Raw genomic sequence first — 27,631 nt, 5'->3', positions numbered from 1 at the left:
ATGAAATATCTCCCTCCATTGTGGATGCCCTAACTAACGGGTGCAAAATACAAATTTTGCTCCTCGCTCTTAGAGTTAATCAAATATTTATCCCACTAAATGAAAGTCAATACACATGACTCTTCGGAAAAAGAAAATATATTTCTCTTATGCAAAAACCGTATGAGATCGATAAATCAACAAATCATCTGTACATGGCGCCCACATGCTTCCATGTTGAAGGATGCCACTGTATGACCATAAGGCCTCCCTCCCTGGCCTCAGCAGTTACAAAGATTGTAGATTTCTGGTTAGCGCCCCCCTCGTAATCCAACACTAACATCATGTAGGTTTGATGGGAAGGAAACTCATGCTCGTCCAGCGATGGATCAGAGTTCAATCTGTTGTAGGTCGTCCGAGAGAGAAGCATCATTCTGCTGCAAGGTTGATGAGCTGCCAATTGGGCTGGCCGGCGTACTGCGAGTGGGTGAGAACATTGTAGGACCCTGCCATGGCCTCCTGCCTGTTGTAGTTTGATTGAGTAGCTCGTAATTCCCACTCCAGGATGTGGCTCTTGATCTGGACAGGGAAGAAGCAGCTCCAGGGTCAGTGTTCCCAAGAGGTGCAATGCTGCTCATGCTCGTAAACCGGGGAATGGAGGATGCTGCTCTTGTTGCAGGTTCAGGTGGATCTTCACCAGTGGAGGGAATGGAGGATGAAGCTGGTGGAGAAAAGGATGCTTCTCTAGTTGCAGGTTCAGGTGGATCTTCACCAGTGGTACTAGTGGCATCTTGGTTGTTTTCACCTGCTGTATCAGTCGGCCTTTCCTCGGTGGATGGAGGTGCCGCTGGCATGAAAAACTTTGTGCCGACCAATGGTTTTGTTGACGGAAGTGCAGGTGACTGGAAAGATTTCGTGAAGGGGCCACCGCCACCGCCACCGCCACCACCGCCCTTGTTGAATGTATCCACATATCTAAGGAGTGTCAAATTGTGTGTTAACATCCCCAGAACAAACAAAATACATAGACAGAAAAAAAAATACAAATAAGGAAGACAAGAGAGTCAACCTGGATCGGATGCCTACTTTGCCGTGTGCTGAGAACTGATTTTGACTGGGTGGAATTGGTGGCATTGCAGAATTCTGTTTCGATGGAGCCAAAGGTTCAGCAGCTGGTCTTTCCTTATCGCCAACACTTACTGGCTTGAAAGTATCATCGATAATGTTTTCGCTCTTGAAAGTATTACTGATCTTGTAATCCAGCATACCATTCTGGAATGATTTTGCTGTTGGAGGTGGGGGGAGGGCAGGCTCCTCCGCTGGAGGATCAGCTCCTTCCTCCACCCATCTCTTGAGCTTTTCGTCGTAATAGAACTTGTTCCTTTCACCCAATTTTGCCTTCGCATTGTAAGAAGCATATGTTAAGCTGAGAGCAAAGGAGGGGGTGCCGGAAGAAGAATATATATGAAACAAGCAGTCAGATTATGTCAATGAAAATACCTGTTGATGTGATCTTGACACCCATCCCATGGTTTTCTGTAGAAGTTGTGTGCCAATGCGTCCAAAGCGTGAGCCACCAGATATTACCTTGCTCTGTGCACCGTCTGAGCTCGAATCCTTTGATAATATTCCAACAAAGACAGTAAAAAGCCGATTAATATTCCCATTTTAAAAAGAAATCAACTACTAAAAAAGGAATTGGCTTTCGTAACAAGATGACTGATTTTCAACAGAGAAAAGAGTGAAATCCTACCTGTTTTGGGATTCGTCCAAACACAGGTTCTGAAACACTTCTATTATGCCTAGTTTTATTGGTATTATTACTTGACCATTCAGTCATGGTCTCCACTGATGCTGATGGAACTAAAGAATATGATGTTTCCATGGCCATTGTTGACTGGCTATTTGATACTTTAGGGGCAACTGAATATGATGTTTCTTTATCATTTACATTCCCCGGTGGCAATGGCGGAAGAGGTGCTGCTGGTGCACCAATCATGCGATGAATAGATCTATCAAAGGTGGTAAACAACTTTCCAACTATATTCCCAGAAGCCAAGCTCGAACCATAACCACCCTGGACAAATACAGTCAAATGATATAAGGGCAATGCAAAAATGTTAGCTCTGCAGGTTGTAGACAAGCTTCCCATATTAAAATTACCTGTTGGTGAATACGCAGTCTATCCTCTAAAGAGGATAACACGGACTTCCAAATCTCAAGCTCAGAAGTACGAGCAGAACTCTTCAGCAATTTTGAAGCAGCTTGACAGTACCTAAATTGATCTAAATATGTAAAGTAAGAAGGATGGCAGAGAAAAACAAACTCTCATGACTCACTTCAATGAATCTGAGATCTTCCCCACTTCAGCGAGCATGTGGGCATAAATTATCTTGTATGGATGGAAAGGTAGTAGGATAAACTGGGAATTTCCTTGCACCTTTGAATATTCATAAAGTTCTGTTCGCTGTACAGAGGATTTTCCCATAGTTAATTGGTTAGCAGGAACTAGACCACATAAAGTTAAATTTCAATTGACACAAGGAAAGAAAGTTCACATAGACATGTAAATGTAAAAAACATGGTCAATACAACTACTAACTACTTTATGTCTTTGAAGAATTACCAAACTATCATAGAAATTCAAAATTTTCAGCTAATACTTACACATCAGAAAGGACTACTAACTAGTGAAATAAACACAAAGTAAATGCTACCCAGCTAAATTTGGAAAGAAAAATGAAATGTTAAATTGGAAATTCAATTCATTGGACTTCTTTATATCATCCAAGCATAGCTTGTAGCTGAAAACAAAAAGAAACCAAACATGCCCCTGTACATGCTTGTTGGTTGTTCATAAACACCTAGCATTCATATTATCAACTGTTAATGAAATGAAAGTAAAACTCAAACCTACACAAATCAAGAATTTTTGGCAGGAGTTCTGAAACCATAAAGTTGTTCTCTTGCTGCCTCTAACAAAAAAAAATTGACTGATATTTTCATTATGTTCAATTCTCAAAAGAGTAGGTAAGGCAAGCGAAATTACCACAATCAAACACACATGCAAGCAAAGATTAATTACAAAAGCATTTATAATTATTACCAAAAAACATAAAAAGACACACAAAAAATAAACCTGAATAGCATCAGGAGAAGCATATGTCCTTGGATACTTCAAGTGATCTGCACCAATAAGACAGAGTCTTGCACTGTCTGAATATGGCTCAATATTTGCTTCAGCAACCAAGTAACACGTGTGAGCAGCAGTTACCTGAAGCAATATTAATTGAGAAAGTTAACTCAAAATAAATGGCCTAAAGAATCAGATGAAAACAAACGGCAAAAGGGTGTCAACCTCTCCTCTGTCTTTCCACAGACAATCTCCAAGATGAATAATTACCAGTTCATCATCTTTTGTTCTGTTTGCAGTTATAATTGCCAAATTTTCTTCCCACTCATCCAACATACCACTGGATTTAACCTGTCAAACATTTGAGAAGCCAATGAGGTCCAAACCTGAACTCTAAAGTACATTCAGATGAATTTCAGATTACACATTGACAGTGAACTAAGATCATCAAACCAACAATTACTTGAAAAAGAGCAAAACTCTTGGCAATTAATGTTTCAAGAGAATCATGTTTAACTTATGATGACAAACTGACATTCATCCCAAAGAGATCAAAGGAGAATGGGTCACTAACAAACTAGAATTGAGACAGAATTTGCTGTTACCCAATTCTTGTGTAATATGCAGAAATTGAGAAACCATATATAAATTGTTTATATGGCTATTATGGGATTAAAATGCCAACAGTAATAATCAATGAACAGTCCTTGTGCTGATTAGAGCTGCAGCCCCTTTTTTTGTACTTTCAGTTGTTATGCACATGGCTGTGATGAAATATGTGTCTGAAATCAGAGATGATGGTACATAAACGACAAACAAGATTTGCTACTAAAAGCAGATGGAAGACGAGTGAAAATGAAATAGATATTAACAAAACTAAGGGTAGGAGGAATATCCCCTTCACTTACCAAACAGACGCACACTTGATCCAATGCCTTGAATGTATGGAAATTCATCTACTTCCACTGATTCCTCAAAGCAAATAGTATTGAAAAGGTAAAGGAAGGAGAAAAACGAAAGTGGCACGTTTAAGTCACAGTATGAAACTGTTTAGAAGTGGGGAAAATGTTTATGCTTTTCATATAGAAATGGAGAGAATTGACAAGCTTAGTTATTAGGAAGGATTTGAATAGCTGGCAGAATATATGAAAGTAGCACCTAATCATTGGGTCATTGAAGTTAGTCATTAGGTTATCAGAGTTGTTAGTTATATCTGTTGTGAGCTTAGTTCCACATTGGATCTTTTAGTTGTGGTTGTGGATGATATTCATTCCCAATGTGGTTGCACCAATCATCCATCAAAGCTCGCAGAGATAAAAATCAAGAACCTGTCCTACTGCACGGACCATTGTCATTCAATCAACCTGTGGCTCTGCTCTAGCTCCATGATCATTACTTTTAGTTTAATCAAGTATGAACAGTTTGAGGGCTTACTTCATAATGGCCCTAGTTCATCATAATTTCTTGCTGCTAGTTCCACTTCTACTATTAGTTTTGTGATAAAATACAAGGCTCTGCGCTTGCTTGATTTGTGATTCTTCTCATGAAAAGTAGCCATAAGTGGTTCCCATTCTTAAACTTTACCTGTCTCCATTGTTGATGGTTCACATATCCTTATTAAACAATAATGTTCTTTATATTCTTGGCATGTCCTATAAACTTGTCATTCATTTGAACCCTTTAATTTTTTTTTTACCAAACTAGGTGATATGGAATCATCCACAACCTTATTGCTCTAGATCCTGTCAACCTCAATCCCATTGTTAGTGACAAACTGAAAATCATTGTAAAAGATAACATGAAGAAAGAGTGTGAATAGAAATTAACTGATTACTCCAGAACTAACAAATGTTTGAATCATGTAAAAGGTACAGTTACCATATTTGCTAAAAGAAGTAAACAGTCATGAGACTAACATAGGCCCTTGCCGCAACAATCACATTCACTTGATTGATCAGAGATTAACTTTCAATTTAAGCCATGAGTGAATTCATATCAGGCAAAAACATACTTTTAACTTGAAGTGAAAAGCCACAGGAAACTTCATTTGAAACGATAACTAGAAGTTAATTCCTTAAGTATTTAGAGTTTACACCTCTGCTGACTGTATAAGTGAAGCCACAGATAAGAAATTAACTGCATTGTCTGATGAAAATACATCTCCAGGCTGCCCAGCAATAAGAAGACATAGTGATCGTAAAGGTGAACCAAATGCAAACTGAAGTTGTGCCATCTTCTTCACTGTGTCAACATAAAACTGTACCCAACTTTTATGAGAAACAGAGTTGATAAAGAATAAAAAAAAAACTTCATAACTACTCACATGAAGAAAGAATCTTCAATTTATAATCACTTGAACATGAAAAAAGGAATTATCTAAAACTGAATCAAAATCAAGTAACTTAGTTCTTTAAGTTTAAGCACACAGAAAAAGAACACAGTTCACAAACCTTGTCTCCAAGCTGTGCTGCGAGAACAAGAGCAGGGCCCCACAACTGACCTTCTTGTGCAGATTGGAGAGCCTCCTTCCTTTTACCAGAAACAAGAAGGCTTTGTACCCTAGCGGCAGTTGCCTGAAAGAAGTGTGCATAATATATACTTCTACAGGCAGTTCACCAGACTATATAAATAAAACCTTGGATGAATTCACAATACCTGAAGTTGACTTTCTGGAGGAATATTATTCAAACAACGAGCATAGGAGCCATAACCTCCAAAAGGACTACTTTTAGAGGAAGCAAAAAGTTTACATACTGCCTCTTCTGGACCATTTAAATCCTACAAGGGAGAGAATGATAGTTTTAGAAATAACAAGAAAAATGCTAAAATTTGAAGAATTCAAAAATCAAAATCATGAGGAAGTATGATTGTGTTCCTAAAGGGTGATTATTCTTTGTTAGTTCTTGCTTAAAAAGTATGCAACTGTGCATTCTTCAAATCTGAACAGACAGAGAAACTGCACAAAAACAGCTCTGTACGGAAGGAACAGATGATGACTAATATTTAAAGCCACCGAGAGATGCCAATCTTACTGAAGGCCTCTATTATGTTATCATCTATTAGCCTATAACAAAACATTCACTACGCAAATATGTCTTAATTTTTGTGCAATTCAAAGTAACTTTAAACATCCTGTTATTTTATGTGCAATTCCAAGCAGCTTTGAACATCCTACTATACAAACGTATCCTAAATATAGTATAACTACAAGAAGATTACGTCAGCTGCAGTCCTTAAACCATGAATTCAGATGCATTACATCATCATTAAATCATAAGCAGGCCTAATAGCTGTCTGATTATTTGGTATCTGATAGTCTTCTGAGTATTACTACTAATTTAGAAGTGATTACAATTGCAGAACAGTTATTCTAGCTTACAGATAAGTCAGGTTAACAACAGTGGATTGTGTAAATTAGTTTATGCAATGCAAGACCTGACTGGCACCCTTAGCTGGCAAATCCACAGCTACATTCAGTAATTAGGAAAAAGGAAAAGGAGATACTATCTTAAACTGGAAGAAAAATGAACTAGCAGTTTTTTTTTGGGAGAATATGCAAATTAAGTGTGAAATTTTTTTAACAGAATCCTTTTGAAGTGTCACATAAGAGGTTGTGAGCCCCTATTTCTCCTTTGTCATAGGGAAAGAGAGTCATTTCAGCTTGATGTAGCAAGAAGCATTTCAGCTTGTGCCAAAAAAAAGGCACAGAATCTGTTCAAGATAGTATTAAGCTCATGCAGATGAAGAAAACCCTCATCATTAATAAGAGAGGATTCATAAACAGCTTTCTAAATTACTTTATGAAACTCATGTACGTCTCCAATTTCTGAGGCAGACAACAGAATCTAAGTGAAGGATCTTACTTCACAGTGATGATTTTGAGCTAACAATCAACTTCTTCGTCATCTCCACAATGAAGCTTTGCATTCTGAATTTCTATTCCCATATTTAGGCTACCTATATCATTCTTGATTTTTTTTTTTTTTTTGTGACACTATGCACTAAAACAGTGGAAATGACAAGTATTAAACATTTCAAGTTTAGTGAGCACAAACTAGAAGCCAAATAAGTAAAGTTTTTTTAAATAACCTGATTAACCTAAACCACCAAAACCCAAACAGTAAAAGCTACAGGTACTCTGGTTAATTTAAAGAGAAGTCAAAGAATCTTACAACCTGCCGATCAATTTGTAATCCAAACATCTTGAGATAGGAATTTGCCTAAGAAGACTGAGAACATTTTTTTTTTCTTGTTGCATCAACAAAATGCTAGAAAGAGAGGAAAATTAGTCATAATGATACCTCTATATTCCTACATTTATGTTGTCCATAAGATTGAGCAACACTGACAGTACTATCAGCCCAAACCTGCTCAACCTTTGTTGATGATTTCATTTGCTATAACACTCTTATTCTAATCAAATGACCATATGATGTCATGCTAAACTGTATACAATAAAATTTAACAAGCTGGAGAACATAACATACCATAAAACGATGGCGAAAAAGAATTATCATGTCAAAAAGAAATTCCATTCAATCATATTTATGGCATGGGATGGTTGAAAAGAAATCATTGTTGTCTGGACATTCCACAACAGATACTAAGACAATTCCACAAAAATGACTCCAACTTTATGATGGTATTCAGAACATATGGGTTACAAAAGAAATAGCAAACGAAACTTTGCAGTGAAGGCCTGTGAAATATGAGCAATATATTGTTGAAAAAAAATCATATATAGCTGTAACAAGAAAGAAGATGAAAATAATATGTTTTAATATGACAATAGTGTTATAAAAACCTCTAGTGATAGATCAGATCCAAAAGGAGATCGAAGTTTGCCATAATGCTGCAATGATATTCGGAGCAATGAAAGAAGCAATTTCAAAAATTTCCCTTTCTGGAATTCCATGACAGGACCATCATAGCTCAAGATTCTCTCATCTAACCACTTATTTATATCCTTTGTAGAAGCACTCCCTCCAACAAGAGGACCCGGAAATTTTTGATGGTACAAGGAATGGAAGTAATCCAACACGGTGCCAGAAACAAAATTGGAAGCATCAAGTTCATTCTTCACAACTTCAGATAAGTTAAGAATAGAGATTGCACCAGCAGGAGATCCCTTCCAAATGGTGGAAAAGGAATAAAAAATCAGTTGCAGCGCACACACAGAAATAGATGTACAAAAGTAGAACAATTAAAATACATCTACAACCAATGCCAAAATTTTGGAGTTCACCTGCATTCCATAGTCTAAATTTGTTCCAGAAGTGTTGCTATTTTTAGTAACTACAATCTTCCCACCAAACCCAAAAGCAACCAAAGCATGTGCAGGACGCCCAGCTGATGATCTGCCTTCATCAGGAGCATGAGAGAACATGGAATAAGAAGCCTTTGTATCTTGAAATGAAGGCTGTCGAAAGTCAATTGAGTTATGATTGCCTAAAAAGCTGTGGGATATATTTTGTTGCATACTATGTGGCTGATTTTGAAGATAAACTGGATATGTACTTTCTTCATTGGCAGAGTTGTGTTGCATAATTGGCCCATTGGTCAAGCCAAAATCATGATTCGCCATTGGTTTGAATGTCTGAAGAGCCATGTTATTATCTGCATGAGTTTCTGTAGCAATGCTTGGATTATAAAAGCTCTGCATCTGCTGGTTTTGAGAAAATCTATTTTCACCAATTTGTTTCGCCTGCAGCATGTTCTGCTGATGAGAGTAGCTGTTTGATAGATCAGCCACGTGCCAAAACTCTTGCCTCCCTAGGGATATATCAGTCCTTTGATCAGGTCGACCAACTTCATCATTTACACTATAGCTCCCTTCTGAGAAGCCAGCTGAAGCAATAGCCTCATTCTGAACTATATTTGGTATTTTAGTTGTCTGAGTGTACGACTCCAGGGTATACCACTGCTGGGTGTTGGTATCATAATACCACCCAGGATATTGAGGATCAAAGACCATATTAGGAGGGAATTCCATGTTCTCCTGATGAACAATGTTCCAATTGTAAGTTGTAGCAGTATTAGCTGATGTACTTTCTTCAGCTATGGTCTCCAGGGCTGACTGCGAAGTCTGCTGAAGATATAGATCTTCTGAACTACCCAAGTTAGAAGCGACAGCAGCCGCTTCTGCACTGTCCTTAAAGTTTCCCTGTGAATCTACCCCTGATGACTTGTAGTTATCTTGTGTAATTACGTTTTCGTTATAGCCATCCAACTGATACCATTGCCCAGTAATTGAATCATACTTCCAACCAGGGTAAAGTCTCTCCCAGTATTGTGCATCTACACCACCTGTGTTCTGATCATTAACTGAACTGAAAAGCTGCGACTCTTGATTACTCTGGGAATCTGTGTGTGTGTCCACGTTTTTAACTTGATTTTCCACAAGGAGAAAATTAAAATCAGCGTTTGAATTCAATTTGTCGGATGATGGATTGACATTTTCAACAAAGAAATCTGAATAAGTTTCCAACCCAACATTGTCAGACTGCTGTATGCCAAGACTGAAGGCACTCCACTGAACCTCCTTTACACACGTTCCCCTAGATCCAGCATTATTAGTCGGCGATGTGCTTTGCATTGCAGTCTCAAGAATGCTCACAGAAGAATTTTCTGATGTGGCTACCTTGTCTGATGAATAATTCAAAGTTGGACTGTCACGAGAAGCCAAAACATCTTTTGGATAACCAGCAAGCTGCAATGTCTCACTTTGTCGTGGACCATTTGATTCTGAAATTAATCCAGCATCATCAGGATCATCCACAAACGTACCAGTATCATCAAGACTGAGGTTAGATAAATCTCTCGCGATTTCTTTAGAACGAATATGGGATCCATTCCCACCAAAATCTTCATCCACTAGATTGTTGAAGAAATCGTGGTCGTCGTCAGTCTGATCTACCACATGAGAAGGAGAGGAAGATGCCATTTGATCCTCGACAAAGCAAAGCTATCGAAGTAAAGTTCGCTCCTTTTTTTCTCCTACCACTCGCAGAGTAATTTTCCTGATCCACCGAACAACCGACTTAGTTCCAGCCGAATCCTCCCTTATCGAATCAAACCTACGAAAAAACAAGCTAACAGGAGATCCAAGTTCGTGACTGCAGCTTCAATTCGAGAGAAAATTGCATACAGAACCCTAGCGGATCTCCAACCGTATCCCAAAATCCGGCTTCTCAATCGACACTAGAATTCAGGTAGCCACGACACACAGGATCGAGGAATTCCTCCTGCCTCCATCGATCTGACACGTAACGATGCTGAAAGATGCAAATTACAAACGGATCAATGAATTGGCCTTCAGAACTTAGAACTCACCGGATAAGACGCGCGAATCGAAGAGAAATCAGGTGCGCACGGATCTGAGAGGAGAGAAGTGAAAGGAAGAACGAAACCTCGATCCAAACCGACATCATGCAATCCCACCTGGTCCTCGCCGTTTCTTCCCCGGCTCCAAACTTTTTTTTCCTCCTCGATATGTTCTTTTTTCTCCGTTTTCTCTGTTTTTTGTTTTCCTTAATATTTTATTTTATTTCTTTTTCGCCGAACTGTTCAGCGTTCGGCCATGACTCGAACGGGAAAGGGCAAGATTTGACAAGATAGTAGACTAAGGGGCTAAATATAAAAATAATAATAATAATAATAATTTTCAATTTAAATGAATTTGGTGGATTAAATTCATCGAATTCATAAAAAAATAAAAAATATATATATAATATTAAAAAATTTAAATTTATTTATAGATTAAGTGGATTAAATTTATAAATTCATTAAATTTTTTATTTTTATTTTAAATATCAATTAAATCTATTTAAATTATTTTAATTCAATTTAATGAGTCGAATCTAAATTAACGACACATTCATTCATGAGGAGTTAATATTAAATATTTTTTTAAGATTTAAAATTTAAAATTAGAATTTAATATTTAGAATATAATATTTAGATAAAAATAAATCAAATTAAAAAAATAACATTAGGTAGTTATCCAATGGACATGCAAAAATATATAAATAAATATATATATATAATTAAAATTTAATCTAATGGAATTTATTTAGAATCCAACGAAATTTATTTAGAAAATAATAATACTATAATTAATAAGAAAATAAATTTATATGATTATAAAAAATTTATCAATTTTTTTTAAATTTAAAATAAAATTTTATTATAGTTTAATGAGATAAATAAATTAGTATTTGAAAAAGACTAAATATATATTAGTAGGGTTGAGTATTTGGTGAAAATCAAATTGAATCCATATTTTTTTAACTAATTGAATCTGTTAAATTTTTAAATAAAAATTAATAAACTGAATCGATAAAATATAAATTAAATTCAGTTTTCGATCTGAATTAATTAAAATAATTAAATTTTTAAATATTATAAAAATTTATTAATTAAAAAATTTATAAATTTATTTATTTAAAAATTTATAAATTATTTTTTATTTTAATTAATTTAATTTAATCAAATAAAAAATTTTAAAATTAAAATCCAACTTATGAATTAATTAATTTTTAAAAAATAATCAAAATTTTAAAATAATCAAATTTTAAATTTTAATCCGTCAGTTAATTTATTTTTATTTGATTTAACAGAATTTTTATTCACAATCAATTTCTGGCTAATTGATTAAATAATCGAAGTCCTGCTGTCCTGCCCTTAATCGGCGCCGCCGGCCTTCTCGCGCATCCCATCACCGCTGTCGCGCCCGCGAGCTGCCCGATCAGGCCACGCCGGGGAGCGACTCCAACGCCGTCTGATTCCTCCGGCGGCAATCATAACCGTTCCCCGTTCCCTCCCTCTTCCTCTATACGGAGCCCAAACCCTAAATCTCACGGAAAATCCTTCTCCTTCTTCTTATTTACCGGAACTTGCTGGCGTTCCCGTGCCGGAACGCCCGCCTTCCGGCTGTTCCACGTCCGTGACGAACCCTGCTCCAGATCCAACTCCGGCGACTGCCGAAGGCCTTCTGTTTTCCCCGTATTCCTCCTCGTTCCCTTACAAGCTTCTCCGATACTCATATGGCTGCCCCTCTCTCCCTCAAAGATTACCTCAAGCGATATGAGTCAGCAGGTGAAGACTACGAGAAGAAAAAGAAGAAGAAAAAAAAGGAGAAGATCAAGCCCAGCTCTATGGGTGGCATCCTAGTGGTGGACGAAGATCCCGTGTGGCAAAAACCTGTCCAAATTGAACAAGAAGAGTCAGAATCTGCTGGTAATCCTTAAAACACTACCATTTCGCTCAAATTTCAACATTTTTCTTGAGTAATTTTGTATAATCGATCTGTTTTGAAAATCAAATGGAGCAGATGAAGAAAAACCACAAATTGATGAGGATATTGAGGTTAAACGGATGAAGAGACTGGAGGCCATTCGAGCACGGAAGCCCTATCATGCAATTTCAGAAGATGGGAGTGGTTGGGTCTCAATTTCCAATTCCTCAAACCCTACAAAGGCCACTGAAAGTAGCAACGACCTGTTGCCGCCTCGTCAAGTGAGATCGAGGTTCGACACTCCCTCTCCAAGGACCAGGGAGGTTTCGCAGAGCACGGACCTCTCACCGCCACAGCGTAGGCATCGGCGTGCTGATACACCTCCGGAGGCTGAGACAGCGCTGCCTGTTAATCTAGCGATGGACATTTCACCGCCAAGAAGAACCAGGGAGCCCTCTATCCCAAGCCCCGATCTTTCTCCTCCCAGGAGAGGCGGAAAGCATTTGTCTAATGATCGTACGATATCCACCCGCGCACATAATCGATCTGACCTTTCCCCTCCAAGGAGGAGTCGGAGATCTTTGTCACTTGATGTATCCCCACCACGGCAAACCCGTCACATATTTTCAGATGACACAGGTCCACCAGCTTCCCCTGTTGGAGATCTTTCTCCTCCAAGGAGAGGTGGTAAACACTTGTCCAATGACCTCTCTCCTCCACGCCGGACTCGTCCACAGTCTCCTGAAGCTATTAGAGGCCGTAGTTCCTCTCCCGCTGACCTTTCTCCGCCGAGGAAGAGCAGGAAGGTTCTTGTGGAGAAGGAGCCTAGAAGGGGTGGATTACTTTCAGCTAAAGAGCTTAGAGAAGAGAATGACAAGACGAGGAAGGAAGCACTGTCAAGGTGATGGTCACATAACACCTGTGAATTCTTGGTTCAATTGGGCATGGTTTTATGACATTTCGCTTGACATATGTGATATGTTTTTTTTTGCGCCCAGATTTGCATCCTTGGATCCTAGTTTGAGTGGTAAAAGTGCAGAGCCAGTATATCGTGATGCAAAAGGTCTGAGTTCTATGACACAGCATGACATTTGAAAATTTCTCAAGTACATTTGGAAGCTCAGATTCTACTGATTTTGTAGTTTTATATTTGCATGTTTCTGACTGCTGAGTGATTGAATTATTTTGTGTAGGGAAAGTTATTTCAAAGGAAGAGCTACTGAAACCAAAGGAAGAAGAGAAACCAAAGGTATTTTTCACACACTTCATCTTTCATTTGGTGGTCTTTTACCATACGAGTCAGTCAAGTCCCAAGAGCTATATTTTTTTGTTTCACTTTTATTTTTAGTTATATGAGCACAACAAGTTATACTATTATTACAGCTATTTACCAGAAAGAAGAATTATTGGTACACATTCAGTTGTTTAATTATAGGCTCTCTTAGTTGGAAGGAAGTGTAGTGCTGATTGTGTAGGAGTGATTTGTAACCCTTCTTACAATTAGTTCTGTTTTTTTTTCTATTATTAATATCTATATAATGACTAAATGATTGCCATAAAAGATATGCCACGGTTCAGAGCTCTGAAATCTAGTTTATTTTCAAGGTTATCTTTTTTATTTCTTGTATGTTTTTCAGTCTCAGTTAATAGTTCTTTGATTACCTTTTTGAGTCATTGTTGATCAATGTTGACTAGAAAAGATTTGTTGATAACATAGGAATTTGGTAGATTATGAGAGATAGTGGTTCTAAATCTGCCACTTCTTAGTTCGTAATAGCACAATCCAATAATTTTATTAGTACATAGGAATAGACCCTTTGGAAGAGGTTTTGCAACTGCCAATAACGTTCTGCACTTCTGTAGGAAACTTGCTTGTTGGTATAACAAACTCTGAGCTTCATTTTTCTTATTATTTTGGAAGCTTTTAATAGTTGTATCCATCAAATTTCATAAATGTTTTTATGTGTTTGTCTAAGACTAATAAAGACACATCTGGCTTAGACAACGAGATACACTAGTTGAAATTGATAAAATGTTATTATTCACATATACATAGGTCTTTGACATAACACCAATTACTAAATAACTGATGGGAGATTAAATAATTAACTCTAATACCCACATAAACCTATTAGCTTCTAGCACAACTAAGATTCAAATTCCAATGCTTCATGGCTTTCCTACAGTTGTATGCCTGTGGAAGCAACAAAAGATAATAATTGTTGGTTGATATATGAAGTTGTGCATGAAATAGCAAGAATTTTTTTCCTAATCTAACTCTTAGATTTTGGATCCCATTCTATATGTTGGCTTGTAGTAGCACAGGGTAAGCTTGTTCCTAAACTAGCTTTTCAATTCCTCATCCCATTCCATATGTCAGCTTGTGCATAGGGTAGGCTTGCTTCCTAACTGTAGACACTTTTACAAGGTTCAACTAATCAACCTTTTAATTTGTTTTGACTTTACATAGCCAGTTTGATGCAATATCACTTTTTTCCTTTTATCTTCAGTAATTTATTTGTTTAATGATACCATTGGCTAGGGTAATTAGAGTGTAGCAGCAGTATACAAGTATCAGAGTTTGTAATTTTCTATGATATGTGATATTGAGCTATTTTTCTTGAAACTTCTATCTTCTCTTTTTTTTTATCCTCTCTTCTCTTATCTTCTCCCCCTTATTTCATCTTCTCTTTGTATATAATCTCATTTTGGTATATAATATGTTTCGACCTTGCACACTTGAAACTATGACAAGGGGTTTGCTTGATATTTTTTGGATGTGAGAACTTTATATATGGTGACCATAGATATCATCAATATGACAAGGATTTTATCCAAAAGTTCACATGTTAGAGTGTCCAATAGTAGTAATGATGGCATGTTCTTCGGAAATGGAGGCTATTCATCATGGCTACCATTTGCCTTGCTATTGCTGTCTCGTTGATTTTTATTTGCTCTTTTTTGGTTCTTTAAGTTCACTTCCATTTGCAATATATCTTCATATATTAATGGCTAATGGTTGGTTCCTGGATTTGCTATACTGCTTTTGGTTGTTTCTACTAAAGAAAGTTTTTTATCAGGAATATTCTTTTGTAATCTTCCTTTTTACATTACTACAAGTGTCTTGTTTGCATGTCCAGGAAAAAAAATTGGAATGGGGTAAAGGCTTGGCGCAGAAGAGGCAAGCTGAAGCTAACACCAGAGAATTAGAACTTGAGAAAGACAAACCTTTTGCTCGTACGAAGTAAGTTTTTTTTTTTTTTTGTACAAATCTTTTAGTTGCGAGCATGCATGATTTTTTTTTATAGACAAAATTAGATACTGATAAACAGTATACTAGTTGTAATCTTTTACTTGTTGCTGCTGTGATTAACATCGCTTATTGGAGTCTGAAATGCTTGTAGGATGTTGGACCTCTAGCAATTTTTGGGAACACCAATAAACTGGCACTGTGTAAATAGTATGCTTTTTTAGGTGATTTTTTTTTTATCAATCTGAGAATGGTTAGGTGGATATGAAGCACTTTAAAACTCAATCCTTCTCGTCAGTTTTCATGGAGATTTGTGGCATATACATTAATGTTAGAAATTCAAGAAATAAAACAAAATTAATTTCACACTTGCTCATGTGCGAACTGCTTCCATAGTATATGCAAGTCCCTTAAAAAAAAAAATTCAAGCTATTAGTTAAACCCCTAGAATCTAGTGAGTTTTTTTATTGTTGTAGTAGCTTATTATGATTATCAAATGGACATGTTGCTTATTGAGAAGCAGACTTCATAATAATTGGATATGACTCTAACAACCAACATACAAATCAACCAGAAATTTGGTTACAACTTCCCATTTAGATTATTATGATTGTGTTAAATAATCCGACATGTGTGCCCATATGCTGTAAATAATTTTTTTCTAATTAGTATTTAGGTCTCATTTGTCATCGTTATGGTTTATGTTAAAATAACTTTTTGCAAATAAATAGATCTTGATTTTATGCTTTGTGGTACTCGTAACTATACGTCTTCATTAAAATGCTATTTGCCATCTTATTTGACCTCCAGGGATGATCCTGATCTTGATAAGATGTTAAAGGAGAGAGTTCGATGGGGCGATCCCATGGCACATCTGGTCAAGGTATATTTTTTTTAGTAGTACAGTTACTATCAATTCTTTACAGTATAATTACTCATCTCTTGATATGTTATAGCAGAAGAATTCAGAAACAATATTAGAAGATCTCGGTGAGAATGAAGCAATGAAGGAATCTGGATTCATTATCCCTCAGACGATTCCGGCTCACAGCTGGTTGAAACGAGGAGTAGATTGTCCTCCAAATCGTTATGGAATCAAACCTGGTCGGCATTGGGATGGAGTGGACCGCAGCAACGGTATGTTGGTTTAGCAGTTTTCTCACTCAGTTGGAAACTTGTATTTTGTGTTTATGTGAATCAAGTCAATAAACAAAACATCTTGCAACTGACTGAACATGGTTTGGTTTTCCTGGTAATCGAAGGGTTCGAGAAGGACATGTACAAGAGACAGAATGAGAAGCGAGCCACCGAGAGAGAGGCATACCTGTGGTCCGTCTCCGACATGTGAAGAAACAAACCATTACTCCTGGACCAAAAGAAGTTGTGCCTTTTCCCCATGTATGTATGTATCGTATCGTATCGGCAGTATAGTTTTGTATACAGTTATATTTCTGTCTCACTTCCAGAAATCACTTGAGATGTTTCTTCTAATGAATGACTAATGCATTATGAGTTATTTCAGGATGATCAACATGTTCTTCCCCGAGACATTCTGAATCTTTTCGTCGATTCCTGCATGACTCAGACATTTGCCTTTCGAGGATACACCGACATCTAGCGTGGCATTCCCTGACCCCTTCACTATGCTTGCTCTTACATGATAAGCTCAATATCAATCAGGGTTATGTAGTGAAACTCACAACTAATGTAATACAATTTTATGTATCAAAACTATTTTAGGGATGAAAAGGACTATGTATAAAATGAATTAAAAATAATAATATTTGTGTGTTACAGCAAGCTCCCAGAAAATGACCTGTGGATGGAGATGGAACATGGAATCTATCCTTTATTCCGTTAGATTCCATTTGCTCTCTCGCCTAAAATTTAATAAATAATCATATAAATATAACTACTTATTTTTTTATTTATATTATTAAATGGTGTCCCTTTCATCCGTGTCATTTTCTCAACATGTTCTCTAGAATTTTATTAATGTTAAAGGTACCCCTAAGTTTTCCATTTTATCGTGAAAATAATCTTCACTTAATTTAGATAGTAATTTAAAATGCTAAAAATAAATATTTTAAGTTTAAGCAGTGATTATTTTGACGGTAATATATATATATATATATATATATATATAAACTGATATTAATAAAATATTAAAGGTGTTATTTAAAAAAACTATTATGCATTTTGAAAAAAAAAACTATTAAGCAGGAGCCAACGAACCAGGCCGGGATTCTTCCCTTCTAATTAATACGCCAAAAAAATCAAAATCCCTGCTTTTTTGGCGAGAGGACCGTGGAGAGAGAGAGACAGAGAGAGCGATTCCAGCGTTCTCCCGTCCGTCGTCTCTCTTGGCGTCTCTCTTCTCTTATCTCCTTGATCTCCCTTAGAGATTAGAACGATGTCGATCTCTCCAGACTCGCACGCTCCTGAAAGGTACCACTGCCGCCGATCCCCTTCATCTATTTTTATTTCCCTATAGATTGTTCTGATAGTTTGAGTGATTACTTTCCTGCGTGACCTGAATAGGTAATGGGATCGTAATCAGTTTGCTAATTGTTTTCCGTCAAATTTTTGGAGAAATATAGACATGATGAGTTGGAAACATATGGTTGTTCGTTGACCTTTCTGTGGGTTTCCCTTTCGGAGTTCATGAACAAATTAAAAGATCTTCTTTTTGTGGTTTATGAAAGAAATTTTGAGTGTTCATTGAATTTACTGTGCTTTTCTTCTTTCGAGCTCATGATCTAGTTGTCATTTTGCTTGTGTAAAAAAGAAAATTGGAGGAATTGCGAAGGTTAGCAACAAAAAGATCCTACATGCACCCAAGGGCTTGGATATTACTCAAGGACGTAGTACCGATATAAAGGCAAGGAAGATTTGCCAAGGGCAATTGCTCGAGTCTTTGATATCATTTTCTCCATTTTAGCAGTTTAGGAAACTGAAATTTGGGCGTCAAGTTGTGTTTTTGCTGGAAGACTACATTGTTTCAGTGGCAAAGCACTACACTCATTCTATCTACCACATTCATGTTCAATTCTTGTTGGTTTTGTTACTAATAAATGTATCCCAATTGTGCATAGATGGCCTCTTACTATTGTCTTGTCTGGCTTTTTATTGACAAACTGATACAGAACTTGATTTTATTTTGTTGTCTGGCTTTGCAACTACCATGTGCATAGTTGCAAATGGTGATTCTCTAATTTTGGTTATTACTGATTTGCCTTCATCACTTGCATCAGCTCTCTTGCTAGGCTTGCTCCGGTCGAAGCCGTTTTATTTGATGTTGATGGAACTCTGTGTGATTCAGATCCCCTCCATTACTTTGCTTTCAGAGAGATGCTTTTGGAGGCACGATTTGCTAATGGCATTCAGATTGTTACAGCAGTACTTGTTTGAAAATTAGTCTTCTAACTGAAAGAAACTTCTTGCAGATTGGTTATAACAATGGAATCCCCATAGATGAGGAATTTTTTATAAAAAACATTGCAGGAAGGCACAGCGATGACACTGCTAGAATCTTATTTCCAGACTGGGATTTCGAAAAAGCTGCTAAATTTGTTGACGACAAGGAAGCTATGTTCCGAAGGTCCATCTCAAACAATGCTTCTGTTCCTTATCAGTTTGTTCATATTTCTTATTAGAGATTGCAATGCTAATGGTCAGGATTGTGACTGAACAATTAAAGCCAATAGATGGTGTCCACAAGCTATGTAAATGGGTTAAGGATCACGGCCTGAAGCGTGCAGCGGTAACTAATGCACCGAGGGCAAACGCAGAGCTTATGATCTCGATGCTCGGTCTTTCTGACTTTTTCCAGGTTGTCATAATTGGGAGCGAATGCGAGAGAGCAAAACCTTTCCCTGATCCTTACTTGAAGGCCCTCAAGGAGCTCAATGCTTCAGCTGAGCACACTTTCATCTTTGAGGTGGTTCATCTTTTCATATGATCATTGGTTGTTATTCAAACTTTCTACTCCATTTTTAGTAAACTTGTTCATCGTTTTTGTTCATTTCTCAAGGACTCCGCGTCCGGAATCAAGGCTGGTGTGGCCGCTGGAATGCCTGTTATTGGCTTAACGACGAGAAATCCTGAGAAATCTCTGAAAGAAGCAGGAGCTACCTTCCTGATTAAGGACTATGAAGATCCAAAGCTTTGGAAGGCATTGGAAGAGTTGGAAAGGGTGGAGCAATCCTGAGATGCCAATCTTCTGTTTCCAAATAATTCAAAGAAAAGAAAAGTAGGATATTCAACGTTAGATCTTTAGACAAGATCATATTTGATCGTAGCATTTCCCTTTTCATTGTGTTGTAAGGCAGAAGAGCAAGAACTCTGCAAACATTCATGGGTTCAATAAGATATGTTGGTGAAATCCACATATCGTATGACTATTCACGTATTAGAGGAATGAAAGATGAATGAATATATTTTTCTATTTATGTATGAATCTTTTAGGTGATCTTGTTCATAAAGTTTAAAGTACTATTTTGCGAGCTCTTTTTTATATGAGCTATGGACGTGAGCCCAAAGGCGATCATGAACCCTTCTGAAATGCTCTGAGACGAATCGAGGATGTGTGCGAGAGATAAGAGGTAATTATTGTATTCTCTTGTGCTGATGTTTCATTATAAGTGATTATAAGAGGGGGGTTTGATATTTCATATAGTTTGTTGGTCTTCTGATTCTTGCACAATGATCTTTACTTGGCTTTTCCGAGTTGTCTAGACATAATGCAATACTCTACTGCAAAAGACGTTCATAGCAGATCTGTGACAATGTTTCATTATAAGTGATTATAATCCCAGGGTTTGATATTTCATATAGTTTGTTGGTCTTCTGATTCTTGCACAATGAAATTTACTTGGCTTTTCCGAGTTGTCTAGACATAATGTAAATCGGGCAAAAGACGTTCATAGCAGATCTGTGATTCTCTTTCTGCAAAAGGTTGGAACCGCCAACCTAGCGGCCCCCCCACCCGGCCCCACAAGTATGAGGGGGAGTAAATCACGGTGAATGCGGGACTGGCCAGGGCGTGGTGGCCGAAGGCTTTGAACAGGGCAGAGATTGATGTTATCGCAAATGCAACCATGAGACCTCGAACCGCCCACCTCATTCTGCAAGCATCCACGCCCTGACCAGCTAACCCCGCCCGTGGGGGCAGATATGTGATTCTCTTGAAACTATGTTAGGTGGATGCATTAGTTGACCAAGTTTGTCCAAAAAAATTAATTGCAAATATTACGAAAGAAGTGGAACTTGGACTTGAAATTTTTAGCAATGGAGATGAGCTAGGATGGCCTCAGTTGAAGAGCTTTGCAAAACATTTTGTTGGCAAGTCACTGTATGCAGTTGGTTTGTTCTCTCAACTTTCTCTAACACCAGACACATCTTTACTTTTCAATGTGGAAAATCATGGCGATAAGGTAGGACGGCGCACAAAAGCAATGCTCTTGCGCAAGGTAAATGAATGAAGCTAATATTTTTCATGGGAGATTTAATCATTGCATATTTTGTGATTGATTCTACCATGGTTGCATCTTATTGCCAATAATTGTTTATCGTATCTATATAATATCCTTATCTAGCAACAGAGATTTTCTTCAACCCTGCAAACTATTTTTCTCTCTCTTTGATTTGTTGTTGTTGAAGAATGAATCCGAGACATTTGTGGGCTTGTACAAGCAGGTTGCAGGAAGCATCTGCTACCCTACTATGTTCTTTAATATTAAATTATGAATCTTAAACTAAATAAATTTTGATTCTTATACATACTCGAATTGGATGTGCCTGAGTTTTCGTTTGCTAATTGCAGAGAAGAACCAAATCCACCATGACGAATTCAACTCAACTCTCCAGCTTATCTCAATACTACAGGCATATTCAAAAAGATATATTTATGGTTCTTTAATTCCATGATTAGTTATTAAATCTGCTTTGAGGTTTGAACAAATCATGAACTTTCTTCCTGACCAGAGCTTGCATCAGAGACAACAAAAGGTTAGCAATTGTTAATTCGATTTGATGTTTTGTTAAGTATCTTAGATCAGTTGGCTAACAGATGTAGTCAATTGTTGGAAGGCACGTCTTGGCAATACGCACAGCACGTCTCTCATAATCCGAGCAGATTGCCTGAACAGATTACTGCTATATAAACGCCGGCGATCTGCCTCCACCTTTCACCAGCCTCCTCCTCAACCAAAGGATCAGTCAGGATGGCCGTAGCTTCCGCCGCCCTTGCTCTTCTCTTCCTCTTCGCCGTCGCCCCTAGCGGCAGCCGCGGCGCTCTTCAGGTGGGCTTCTACAAAGGAAAATGCAATGGCACCGACGTCGAGAGCACGGTCAAGAGCATCGTCGCCGCCCGCTTTTCCGACAGAACCATCGTCCCCGCCCTCCTCCGCCTCCACTTCCACGACTGCTTCGTCAGGGTAATGTTTGTTTATCATACATGCACGTATTGCTTCAAGAATTGTGTGTGATCGATCGATTCAAACTTTCGATGCGAAATGAAGGGATGCGACGCTTCGATCCTTCTTGGCGGGAACGGAACCGAGAAGACTGCAGCCCCAAACCTGAGCGTCCGAGGCTACGACATAATCGACCAGGCGAAGTCTGCGCTGGAGAGCAAGTGCCCCGGCGTCGTCTCCTGCGCCGACATCATCGCCATCGCCGCCAGAGACGCCGTCGTCCTGGTAGCTGATCATCAAAATCAGAGTTCCTTTTGATATTGTTTTTCTTAGTTTCGATTTGTATAAATGTCGACGACTGCAGGGCGGCGGGAGCCAATATAATTATTCAGTTCCAACGGGGAGGAGGGACGGCAACGTCTCGCTCGCATCTGAAGCTCTCAGAAACCTTCCCGGAGCTTCCTTCTCTGCTTCCCAAGCTATCGCAGCGTTCAAGGCGAAGGGCCTCAGTGCTTCAGACACAGTCCTGCTGCTCGGTATGTACGCACAGTGTCGATCGACGGGTTCATAGTTGCATGAGCTAAACTATGTCGTCGATCCTTGTAGGAGCTCACACCGTCGGCGTCACTCACTGCTCCTTCGTCCGGAGCCGCCTCTACAACTACAACGGCTCCGGCAAAGCCGACCCCGCCATGGACCCCGCCCTCGTCTCCAAGCTGAAGTCGAGGTGCCCTCAGAACTCGACCGCGAACAACTTCATCCTCCTCGACCAGGCGACGCCGTTGGCGGTGGACAACAGCTACTACAAGCAGATCCTGGCGAAAAAAGGCATCCTGAAGGTGGACCAGAACATAGCGGTGGATGGGCTGACCAACTCCACGGTCAAGTCGCTGGCCAGCGGCTCGAGCTTCCCGACTCTGTTCGCCGGCGCCATGGTGCGGATGGGCGCCGTCCAAGTGCTCACCGGGAACCAGGGCCAGATTCGCAAGTCCTGCAGAGCCGTCAACAAATTAATTAATTAATTAATTTTCATATTTAATTTTGGAGCGGAGTTGGGGATTTGATAATAATGAGGAGATGATATTGTGTTTGCAATGTTTTTATTTTTTATTTTTGTAATATCGAAATGAGAGAAAACACATTTCGAGCACATTTATATTATGAGAAGTTGCTGCATATTGAAACATAAATTATAAATGTTTGTCTGAAATAATTTAATTTTACTTTTTAAAATTTTACTATCAATTATATGGATTGTGATTTTAAATAATTGATACTTAGCATTAAAATAATCTGAAATCATAGTTTTTTCTTATAATCAATATCATGGCATTAATGATTTTAACTATTGTTGAATAGTAAGAAATAATAAATATGATGCAACAAGAAACTTCTTTTAGAAAGTTAAGTGACCAAAATGCAATTAATATTGTATATACCACTCAATTTACTAAGGTGCAAGCAACTTATAAATGGCGTAAATTAAGAACATATAAAACAATGTTGTTCTTTTTAAAATTTTAATAATGAGTTGTAAAATATTGTGGCATTATATAAGATTTACAAATAACAATGACATTAATTCTAATTTATAACAAGACTGATAATCTATATAATAACTATTAGTAAAATTATTAAAAAATAAAGAAAAGCATTAAATTTGATGGCGCTTGCAGTAGTTTAGGGTGCAGAGTTTATCCATGTTATATATAAGAAAAATAAATCAGGAAAGAAAATAGGGTAAAAATCAAGATGGCATCCATTATTTACAAAATAATCAGACAGATCGTATCATTTTTTTAATTAAAATCAAATTGATATTTTATTTAACGAGAATTGTCCGAAATACCTTTACTTTATTTCTGATTTAAAAAATTTGTATTTCTGAATTGGATTTAAAATCTTTTATGTAGAAGTTAGCATATAACTTCTACAATATATAACAACTAATTACTATATAATTTCTACACTATAATCATTACATCATTTTGATTTTGCTGATTGGAGAGTGATAACCTAATTTCAATAATATTTTAATGAGTAAAATAAATGAAAAAGACTCCATGATAGTCATTGCATTTCAAATGAATATAATCTAATCATGATCGATAGTGTATAACAAGTAGTTACCACAATGTATAGCCACTAGTTGTTAGCTTCTATAACATAATCATTATATCATTTTAATTTTGCTTATTAAAAAATGATAACTTAATTCAAATAATATTTCAATGAGCAAAATAAACTAAGGAAAGTTCATGACAGCTGCTACATTTCAAATGAACATAATCTAATCATGATCGATTGTATAAAAACTAGCATGTAGCTTCTAAAACGTGTAGTAGCTAGTTGCTAGCTTCTACAACATAATCATTATATCATTTTGATTTTGCTTATTAGAGAGTGATAACTCAGACTCAAACAATATTTCAATGAGTAAACAAATGAAGGGGACTCTATGCCACCCACTACATTTTAAATTACCATTATTTGATCATAATCAATTAATCGTGTAGAAGCTAGTTAACTACTATAACGTGTAGCAACTATCATTTTGATTTTGTTTATTGGAGTATGACAACCTAGTTCAAATAATATTTTAATAAGAAAAACAAATGAAAGAGACTCCATAACATCATATATCTACTACATTTCAAATGAATATCATTTAATTATATCGACCATGTAGAAGCTAGTAATTAGCTACTATACGTTATAACATCTACCTTTTTAGCTTCTATAATAGAATTATTATATCATTTTGATTTTACTTATTAGAGAGTGATAACTTGGTCAAAATAACATTACAACAAGTAAAATAAACGAAGAAGACTCCATAACATCCACTATATTTCAAATGAATATTATTTGATCACAATGACTATTTAAAAGCTAGATAACTACTATAATGTGTAACAACTAATTGTTAGCTTCTACAACAGGATCATTATATTATTGTAATTTTATTTATTGGAGAGTGATAATATGATTTAAATAATATTTCAATAAGCAAAACAAACGATGAGGACTTCATGACATTCACTACATTTCAAACGAACATTATCTGATCATGATTGACTATATAAAAGTTAACAGATAGTTGATAATTAACGTGTAGAAGTTAGCAAGTAGCTGCTACAACGTGTAACAATCATCTGTGATTCAAACCGTTAAATCCAATTCAAACCCTTAAATTCCATTCAAAAACACATATATAAAGTAAGGGTATTTTGGATAATTCGCATTAAATAGGACGTCCATTTGATTTTAATTGGAAAAATGAAGTCCATCTAACTTTAATTGAAAAATGGGACGTCATCTTTATTTTTGCCTAAGAAAATAAAATCGTTATAGCTTTTTTCTGATCAATTAATTATATCCATGTTATATTATTACTCCCAAATGGTAATTAACGTTGGATTCATCTCAAATATTTCACAATAAATTGTAAATTTAACTCCCTTATTTGATTTAGGTAAAGGCTTTTCCTCTCGAATGCTTCTCATCAACATTGAAAGTAATAGCAATATTTATATTTAATGTTATCAATATTAGTTTATTTATTAATTTCTTTTACAATTTGTCTTCAACCTTTACAACTTAATTATAAATGCCTGAACATTTCCATTTTAGAGAAAAAAAAAGCATGTTTGAGCTGTAAAAAACGAACATTAATGCAAACTCTAGCTCTTGGCTTATGGATTATTCAAGTAACTGAGAAATTAATTAAACACTAGGCAACATATATTAATCCATAAATCTTTAAACTAGCAAAGAAAGAAAGAAAACATAAATCTCTTTAATTATCAAATGTTGAAGCTTAATTTGGAATACTTTAAGTTTTAAATTGTTATCATTTAATATCATTTATGATATATCTCTTATGTTCGATAACTCTTCTGAAAATGGATTTTTATTTTAATTAATTTCCTTGCGAAGCTCAAACAACTGGTTTAATTACCTTTCTTTCTATTAGCTTAACAGATTCATACTTTAATGATAATTTCTTCCTGTTTATTAATGTTCAGTTCAGGCATTTTCAATAAGTCAGGAATCAAGAAGAAGAATAGACAGACGATTAAGAGTGCTCTAGCACTGATGATATGAAGTAGCTAGCTAGCCACCTATTCTGAAAAGAAATCAAAATAAAAGAAGAGATGATTCAGTTTGATTCAAAAAGAATTATGTAAAGATTTAAAACAAGAATTGTATATTGAGAAATGATCGATGCTACGATTGAGTCAGATATATAGTTGTTGTTTTTTTCTTCTAGAGATTAAAGAAAAATATACAGAATTAGGTTCTGTATTTATATATATGATGAGGTATGATCATCTTCTTCATCCTTGGCAGGGCACTCCAGATTTACTCCAAAAAGCCTGACCCGCTTTGCCTTTGCTGCGGCGGCGGCGGCGCCGGTCACCAAGGGCACCGAGTCTAACGCCGTGTTGTTGCTGTCGCCGCCGCCGTCGAGAACAGCTCTGCCTTCGGTGAGTTCTTGCACTATTCCGTGATACTGTCGGGGAAGCACCGGCTGCCTAGTGGGTCTTAAAGTACTTGGTTCTCCCCGCGAGAGCACTGTTTGTGGCCGCTGCGCGTCGCCGGAGGCGGAGAAAGGAATTGAGAGAGGGTAGCGGTGCCTGCGGTGGCGTAGATCGATGAAAAGGCGGCGGCGGGCGGAGCACTGATCATCGGCTGCTGCGGCGGCGGGCGCAGTGCGAGAGAAGGAGACGGTGTCCCCGGCGCGGAGCTGCTTCTCCTTCACGAAGCGGCTCCATCCCTTGGTCATGACGTAGCTCTGGCTGCTGTGCCAGTAGGAGTAGCGGAAGCTCCACTGCCTGCCGCCGGCGTCCTCGAAGCCGAGCACCAGCCCCTTGTCGGCCGACGCTGCCGGCTCCAGCGGGAAGAACCTCTCCGCGCACTGCTTCGGGATCACCAGCCGGTTCAGCTTCCCGACGTCGCTCGGCGTCACCACCTTCTCAAACATGTGCTCCCGCTCCGCCGCCGCCGCCTCCCTTCCCGCCGCTGCGATCAAGGAAGAAGAAGATGAAGAGGAGGAAGCCGTAGACTGTAGAACTGCAAATGCCTCCATTAACTATATGCGAATTCAACCTGTTAATTATTTCCCACAGATCTAGAGAAACACACAAAGATCGACAGGAAGAGAAAGAAACTCGATCAAAGATCGTAGAGATCTCAAACTGAAAAAATAAAACTGAAATAAATCCCTTCTTCTTCATGAATGCACTAGACCTAGGACCACTAGTCTTTCAAGTTTATCAAGATGCATGCTGATCGATTAATTAGTTGCTGCCTTCGAGCAAGTCTGTGGTCCTCGTTAGTTTTTTGATCACAGATACGATCGAGCACACCATAAATTCATAAGATATTCAACGTTAGAGTAATTTTTATTGAGAATTAAAATATTTTCAAAATGAAAATTTAGAACAGATGCTCTTTTAATTACTATACATGTGAATTTATGAGAGATTATCTCACAATCTAATAATTCAGTCAACGCACGTCAGCAAAGCAAGCCGCATTTGTTTGAGTCCGTTGAATTGGAGATAATATTGCGTGTCCGAAATCCAACGGCTGAGAAGAGATAGATATATCAC

At 37.4% G+C, this 27,631-nt stretch overlaps 5 protein-coding genes across 9 annotated transcripts; 3 read left to right on the top strand and 2 right to left on the bottom strand.

Annotated features, from left to right (window-relative positions):
- Positions 1–126: 126 nt before the first annotated feature.
- LOC141838761 (protein transport protein SEC16A homolog) lies at positions 127–10,666 on the bottom strand. Of its 3 annotated transcripts, none has more exons than XM_074726328.1 (14): positions 10,445–10,666; positions 8,358–10,386; positions 7,917–8,240; positions 5,768–5,890; positions 5,563–5,685; positions 5,208–5,369; positions 3,338–3,463; positions 3,119–3,253; positions 2,319–2,446; positions 2,143–2,254; positions 1,733–2,056; positions 1,480–1,596; positions 1,049–1,377; positions 127–954 (listed from the first exon to the last, which is right to left on the bottom strand). In XM_074726328.1, the coding sequence occupies exons 2-14, from the start codon at positions 10,053–10,055 to the stop codon at positions 369–371; spliced, it is 4,287 nt and encodes a 1,428-aa protein (XP_074582429.1). In that variant the 5' UTR covers positions 10,056–10,386; positions 10,445–10,666; the 3' UTR covers positions 127–368. The 3 variants fall into 3 exon arrangements, with proteins under 3 accessions (XP_074582429.1, XP_074582428.1, XP_074582430.1); XM_074726327.1 differs by having other exon boundaries at positions 8,358–10,370; XM_074726329.1 differs by having other exon boundaries at positions 8,358–10,356.
- A 1,147-nt stretch (positions 10,667–11,813) lies between these two features.
- On the top strand, positions 11,814–17,388 carry LOC141839405 (uncharacterized). Of its 2 annotated transcripts, none has more exons than XM_074727145.1 (9): positions 11,814–12,349; positions 12,444–13,248; positions 13,346–13,410; positions 13,541–13,596; positions 15,488–15,591; positions 16,408–16,480; positions 16,557–16,734; positions 16,860–16,995; positions 17,120–17,388. In XM_074727145.1, the coding sequence occupies exons 1-8, from the start codon at positions 12,157–12,159 to the stop codon at positions 16,943–16,945; spliced, it is 1,560 nt and encodes a 519-aa protein (XP_074583246.1). In that variant the 5' UTR covers positions 11,814–12,156; the 3' UTR covers positions 16,946–16,995; positions 17,120–17,388. The 2 variants fall into 2 exon arrangements, with proteins under 2 accessions (XP_074583246.1, XP_074583245.1); XM_074727144.1 differs by having other exon boundaries at positions 16,860–16,999.
- A 512-nt stretch (positions 17,389–17,900) lies between these two features.
- On the top strand, positions 17,901–20,081 carry LOC141840498 (haloacid dehalogenase-like hydrolase domain-containing protein Sgpp). Its single transcript, XM_074728498.1, has 5 exons — positions 17,901–18,045; positions 18,852–18,951; positions 19,035–19,198; positions 19,276–19,537; positions 19,631–20,081. Exons 1-5 carry the CDS (start codon positions 18,011–18,013, stop codon positions 19,805–19,807), a joined length of 738 nt encoding a protein of 245 aa, XP_074584599.1. The 5' UTR covers positions 17,901–18,010; the 3' UTR covers positions 19,808–20,081.
- A 1,740-nt stretch (positions 20,082–21,821) lies between these two features.
- On the top strand, positions 21,822–23,035 carry LOC141836994 (peroxidase 60-like). Its single transcript, XM_074724486.1, has 4 exons — positions 21,822–22,034; positions 22,119–22,298; positions 22,378–22,549; positions 22,620–23,035. The coding sequence occupies exons 1-4, from the start codon at positions 21,822–21,824 to the stop codon at positions 23,033–23,035; spliced, it is 981 nt and encodes a 326-aa protein (XP_074580587.1).
- A 3,242-nt stretch (positions 23,036–26,277) lies between these two features.
- LOC141838348 (B3 domain-containing protein Os03g0120900-like) lies at positions 26,278–27,215 on the bottom strand. 2 transcript variants are annotated; one of them, XM_074725796.1, is made up of 2 exons: positions 27,126–27,215; positions 26,278–27,038 (listed from the first exon to the last, which is right to left on the bottom strand). In XM_074725796.1, exon 2 carries the CDS (start codon positions 26,998–27,000, stop codon positions 26,323–26,325), a length of 678 nt encoding a protein of 225 aa, XP_074581897.1. In that variant the 5' UTR covers positions 27,001–27,038; positions 27,126–27,215; the 3' UTR covers positions 26,278–26,322. The 2 variants fall into 2 exon arrangements, with proteins under 2 accessions (XP_074581897.1, XP_074581896.1); XM_074725795.1 differs by having other exon boundaries at positions 26,278–27,215.
- Positions 27,216–27,631: the final 416 nt, after the last annotated feature.

Source organism: Curcuma longa, chromosome 11 (genome assembly GCF_044706935.1).
Source record: "Curcuma longa cultivar G26 ecotype Majalengka, Jawa Barat chromosome 11, ITB_CL_G26_1.1, whole genome shotgun sequence".
Taxonomy (NCBI): Eukaryota; Viridiplantae; Streptophyta; class Magnoliopsida; order Zingiberales; family Zingiberaceae; genus Curcuma; species Curcuma longa.
Note: the sequence above shows the minus strand (reverse complement) of the source record. Positions and strands in the feature narration are given on the sequence as shown.